Here is a 6,457-nt window from a genome sequence, read left to right on the forward strand (position 1 = left end):
GTGAAAGCTTTAAAGGTGCAGGTGTAGGCATGAATTCCATGAATCTCTTTGTGGTACCCTTGCTTGCTGCACTCATTGTTTGGTGAGAAACCAATGAGGGAGCACTGGAGCTAGAATTTGGCACATGCACTTGGGCTGAAGTATTGGGCTTCACATGAATATTGGACCTTCCAGCCACATTGGGCCTGACCTGTGGTGGTCTAAAAGGTACATTGGGCCTTACTGAGGTAGCCTTTGGAGTGGGAGCAGCAGCCACACTGGACCTGACCTATGGTAGCCTAATTGGATCATGTGCTAGTGCAATAGTAGATGGTGGTCTCATAATGGGGATCTTTGCCCTAGCACTAGATGCACCCCTCCTCACAAGTCTTGGAGCAGCAGCTACAGCACCAGCAACCTTTGGTGGAGCTGACTTGTTGATAGTGGTGGTTGAAGCAGATGCTGCTACAGGATCTGATTCCAACCCTTGGGCTTGCTACAAATTCAACACATAAATTCCAGAAGTCTGTGTATGTTGCAGAAAAAACAAGTACAAAGGTGTTAACATTGAAGCTAACCTCCATATCAGTTTGAGATTGGGGGTGCCCTTGTGTAACTTGTTGTTCATCAGCTGCCTCAAGAGTCTCCTCATAGTACATTTCTTGCTCTCTATCTGATATATCAGCAGCATCTTCTTGTTCATTTGCTGCTTCTGATGCAGTTTCGGCTGCTTGACTAGTATCTCTCCTAAGACTTTTTTTCTTCTCTTTACATGTCCTTGCATTATGTCCTTGCTGCAGCATATACAATAGGTTAGCACATATTTAGAATACAAATTAACAAGTCATGTATACACTGATTTCAAGTACAAAACTAATGGGTTACTATCAAGTGAGGTGTTTACCTTTTTGCACCACTTACAAGTAGTTTGACCATACTTTCGCGGCATTTTGTATTGGCTATTACCCGGACGCTCAGATTCATGACGTGCTCTCTTTTTTGTAGGTCTTCCGATTGGTCTTTTGTACGAAGGAGGTAGACAAGGATAACCTTCATAGTCACCCCAATACTCTTCACTGGGTACAGAGTTAATGTGAAACTGATATGCCCTGTTGTAGTGCTCCATGCACAACCAGTGATGCACATAGTCCTCAGGCCGGTGATTCTTCCTTTGGATAGCAGCCACTCCATGACAACAGGACAATCCAGTCAGTTGCCACTTTCTGCAGGTACATGTTCTTTCTGGTGTGTTAACAGTAACCCTGTGTCCATGTCTCCTCACCTCAAATAAGTTATGCTCATCATCCCCAACCCACTGGGCCTCCCAGTAATTACCTTCTGCCAGAAATAAATTACAAGTATCCATACATATCCTGTCAATGTTGCTAACAGTATCCCCAGAATATTGCAAACCATCCTTTTGATTGCTTTTTAACCTACCCATGTGGTGCATCACAAATGTTATGAGTGCTGACATCTGAAATTTCAAGCAGAAAAAATACACATTTTAATACTAGTACAACACCAATCAACTACTAAAATTGTTCATCCAAAACAGAAAAAAATTAACCTGACTAAACCCTAAACCAATGCAATACAGCAAACAAGGCATGCATCAAGTGACAAAATTTTAATGCCCGAAAATCCAAATTGTCACATATTTAGTTGCCATTTTTTTCCCATCAAAGACTATATAGCCACAGAAACATGAACGAAGACAAAGTTCCTAATGGCAAAGAGGCAGAGATATTACGGGTACCTTGTTAGATGAACAACCACCAACATGCGACAATGTCTCTCCAAACCAGCGTTGCGGCGACGATGGGCTGACGATGGTCTTCGACAGTGACTTGAAGAGGAGAAGATGGAGAGGCTACTATGACTCCAGTGTTAACTATTTTACTCTTTCACAGTGTTAAAATCTTTTAACTTCTTAAAGCATTAGTTGAAATTAGGTTATTAATTAGGAATTAGGGTAATTGAATTAGGAAATTTGGGAACGGGTCCAGGTAAGCTTTCCATTTGCCACACAAGCTTTTCCGTTTGTCACATCACACACTTCCGTCAACGGAGAAGGCATCACTTGCCAGACGTGCATTTGGTGCACGTTTTTAAATTATCCAACGATATTTTTGTCGATAATAAAAGTGAGGGGCATTATTGTTAGCGTTTACAAAATTCGGGGGTATAATTGGTGGTTAACCCTAAAAATTTTTCAAATACATTAAAAAATAAAAAAAATCTTTTTTTATTGAAAAAATATTTTTTTTTCTAATTGTCTATTAAAGAAAATCGTCTATTTGACTATTTAGTTACTATAACATGTCTCGGTCTGTAAACCTCTACTCCAACCTTGCAATTTCATCTCTATTAGCAAATGAATTTACCTTAACATCCTCCTTCACCCTCGTGCTAAGCTTCCAATCCTCCACTATAATCTTACTATCCAATGGCTGGTCAAAAACAATAGGGAAGGTTAGAAAAGGAATTCCACAAAAGACACCTTCTTTGTTGAATAATTCTACCCACATGTGACCAAAACCCAACAATAGCATTATGATACAACACTGTCAATTGGTCACACCATGGCACCACTAGTCCCATTTATTTTCCCATAAATTTGGTCCAACCTTGAAGGCTTGAAGCCTCACCACGTCCAAACCAAAGGAAATCTAACACCATTACTTTCACTCATTCCAAATCCAATCTCTTCAATTTGAGCACCTGAAACCGAAAAAGCACTCCCTTGTGAGATTTAAAGTACAGAACCATTCGGTTGGAAATCTAGCCACGCCAAGTGTGTGTGTGGCTATTATAATTGTCCTTGTTTATGTCTTAATGGCTGAAATAAGGTATGGTAGGGCCACTAGTGTAAACTGACAGTGGGAATTCTGCTTTTAGAGCATCAATGGTCTGAGGCTCGAGCCCGTAAATGAAAGTGAACAAAAGGTACTGTACTGTGTGGACCCATTTGACACCTTTCAAGGACAATTCCATTGTTTGGTTGCATCTATGGCTGCCATCGTTTAAAGGAAAATCAGCATGCCATGTGAAGGAAATCCCAGGGATGTAGTCCTTACGTTTGTCACCCTCTTCTGAACTTGCATCTCAATAATATTGCTCTTAATTTTCGTGGAGTTTGTCTTATTTGATTGTTATTCATCGAGTGTATTGATAGATTGCACTACCATGAAGTTGGTCGTTGCTAAAAGTTTATTAAGTCTGATCTCTGGTCAAACAACAAAATTTGGGAGACCCGCATTTGTCTTCATTATGACTCATAATCTCACGTGCAATTGTCTTTACGTGAAATTTTGTTGAAAATTGTTAAATGATTATTTAGTTAAACTTATCAAATCATTTAATAGTTTTTTAACTCTCAACTTCACCTAAAGATAAAAGATAAATGCATGTGAGTTTTTATTTTTCACCTATACCAAATATATTCCGCTTGCCAAGAAGAAGTGAAAGGCAGCACCTATGCTAATTCAACAAGCAGTTCAATGTTGGTTCATATTCGTAACTGTCTAATATAAGCAGTTTTCGTTCTTGATTTAGTTTCTTGCAATTGCTATGGGTGCTACATGTGAGATGTTACCCTGAATGGTTTACAAGTTCATATTGATGTGCAGATACAACTTCTCATTGTCAAATGGAGAGGCCATAAGCACTCCAGAATCGTTTATTGTAAAAATATATACCTATTGATTTATTATAGAAGAGAATTATTTTTGGGTATGTTTTAGTTGAGAAGTCAGAACTTTATGCTAAAATAATTTATTAGGATCTTGGATTTATAAGCTAAATGTATATTTTGATATCCATTCGGTTGACTCTATTTAGTTAAACAGGTTTTTAATTTAAATCAATAAAAAGTAAATATTTCCACACATGCGTAAAAGAAAAAGTTGTTAATTAGGCAGCTAATGTTATTTTGCAATACCTTGATGCGTAAACACAATACAAAGTATTTCGTTATAGATATAGCTCCTGCGAAATGAACCTATTTTTGTGAAACATTGTCTCATTTCACAAGAGGTTGCAAAATGAGTAGAATGTTTGTGTGTCTCAAACTGTAATGAAGGATTGCAAATTAGGGGAGTCTTTGTGTGTGACGCCAAGTGGAGGGTGCGAAATAAGTGGGAATTTTATTATCCACTGGCCTGATTAAGTGATTATACATGAAACAATTCGCAAAGGACTAAGCAAGTTTCATTTTTATCACATTTAGAAGAGTTGAAAAGACTCGAGTGAGAAAGTCCTCAGTAAAAGGGGAGAAAAGAGCAAGAAACAGAAAATAGCATCAAAATTAAGGCAAAAACTAGGCTAAGCAAACCCAATTGGGTAGATGTAGTATCGCATATTTCTGTATTTTTTCATTTCAAAGTTAGAGTAGAAGTTTTACTTTTTAACTAAATAACTTGTACATTTGATATGGTATGATTACTACTTCAAACTTAATCAGGATATGTAGGTACAAGTGCTACTTCACATCAGTATATGCATAAAGTCTAGATATTAGCCTCATTGACACACAGAAATCATAATGCTGTACTATATCTGCAAACTTCAAACTGCTAATGCAGAATGACAAATACAGCTAACAGAATATCCAAGTTCACTTGTGTGGCATTTTACAATGTCAAATACATCCAAATTTGCAATTGGTATAAGAATAGAGTCTCCAATTCAGACCTTAGTTTAACACCATTGCTTTATGTGACTACGGAGGCAGAGATGCATTTTCATTTTTCAATCCACTAATGGCCTTGAAATGTCTCTTAGAAATGCATCTAGGTTCCCATCAGATGATCCACCATTCGCAACTGCTCTGTGACACATACCCTTAAGTTCTCTTGCCCTCTCTCTGATTTTAATTCCCTCTCTGCTCTCAAGATCCATAAACCTCTTAACCAGTTCCTCTATCTTTTCCTTTGCCAACAGCTTATCACTCCCCAAATTTGATGTCTCTACCTTCCACCCATTCTTCCACTCATCTACAATTTGGCTGCTGTTGGGAACTTGATCCAAGAAAAGAGGGAATGTAAGCATCGGCACGCCGGCATACAGGGCTTCTAGTGTGGAATTCCATCCACAATGGCTCCAGAATCCACCTATGGAAGGATGAGTCAACACCTTCAATTGGTCACACCATGGCACCACCATACCCTTTTCTCCACACTTGTCTTTCATCCGAGAAGCTTCTGCCCGAGCCACCCAGAGGTAGCGAATTCCACTGCTGTTTAGCGCTTCGGCGATTTCATCCATTTGGGTACTAGACAATAAGAGGAAACTGCCCAGAGAAATGTATAACACTGATTGAGGTGGTTGAGAATCTAGCCAATTTGCATAGTCAGGGCTATGATCACCAATGTTATAATCTTCTCTTAGCTCCAAATAAGGTATGGCAGGGCCAATAGGATAGACTGGAAAAGAGTATATAGCTTTCAGAGAATCAATTATTTCTGGTTCTAACTCTTGGACTGTGGTGAGTAGAAGGTAATTTGCTATTGGAACCTTTGAGATACACTCCATTGCAAGCTGCATGACTTGGTCATCATTCTGATGTAACACCGTTTCAATGTCTGCCAAATGAGCTGAAGAAATTCCTGGGATGTTCTCAGCTTCTGCATCTTCATGAATCATGAATTGAAACCACACAGATTAGACATACAGCAATCATAAATAGGTGCATGAATATCACATTCCACTTGCACAGTCTTTGAACTATATGTAAGGAGAAAATCTCACGTTGATATAGATCTCCCATTCTTTCTATAATTGGTAATAGATTAGATTGTTGCTAGTAGTCTCCAATAAAATACAGAAGTTTTGCATGATCTAATTTATTAAGGTGTTCTGAGAACGTGTCTAACATCTGTACAGCAAAATATAGGAAGGCAACTTACAATTCATCTAATTTTACCTCGCTCAATATTTCTTGTTTATTTTTTTTCTCAAGGAAAACATTAGCGTTATTCTTTCCATTGGAAAAAAATGAAAGGAGAAAACAAAAATTTCAAAATTGAGAAAATTTTTAAAATACAGTCATTGTACTTCAAAGAAAAAAATACTAAATAACCAGAATTTTTGCTGAAAATTTGATGCTAGAATAAAGTGACAACATCACAAAAACTTGATAAAAAGCGAGCTTCACGATTTCGTCGCTTCTTATCAATTTAATCATCACCATAATTTCTAACGAAAATTCTTATAATCTTTTGATTATATAGCACTACTCAAAATTGCAAGTTTTCTCAATGTTCTAAAAATTATATTCAAGTTCAACCATTAATCATCTAATTTGAATATTCTATAGTTCAGTTGCGATTTAATCCCGATTCAACAGAAAAATCTCACTAGTAAAACAATCAAATCATGAATAAAAATAGCGGCAGTTTAATTTCTGATTCAATATTCCACTTTGTAAAAATATACTAGTCTATTGCGATCATTAATATACCTAGCCCAAAAATTA

The 6,457-nt window shown here is 37.5% G+C and overlaps 1 protein-coding gene across 1 annotated transcript in view; it reads right to left on the bottom strand.

Moving 5' to 3' along the window:
• LOC107609538 (UDP-glycosyltransferase 87A1) overlaps positions 4,449-6,457 on the bottom strand; it is a gene marked incomplete in the record, with an annotated part of 2,837 nt that continues 828 nt past the window's right edge. The window contains 1 exon segment of the mRNA XM_016311539.2: positions 4,449-5,612. Coding sequence (XP_016167025.1) covers positions 4,732-5,612 — 881 coding nt within the window.

Source organism: Arachis ipaensis, chromosome B07, assembly GCF_000816755.2.
Source record: "Arachis ipaensis cultivar K30076 chromosome B07, Araip1.1, whole genome shotgun sequence".
Taxonomy (NCBI): domain Eukaryota; kingdom Viridiplantae; phylum Streptophyta; class Magnoliopsida; order Fabales; family Fabaceae; genus Arachis; species Arachis ipaensis.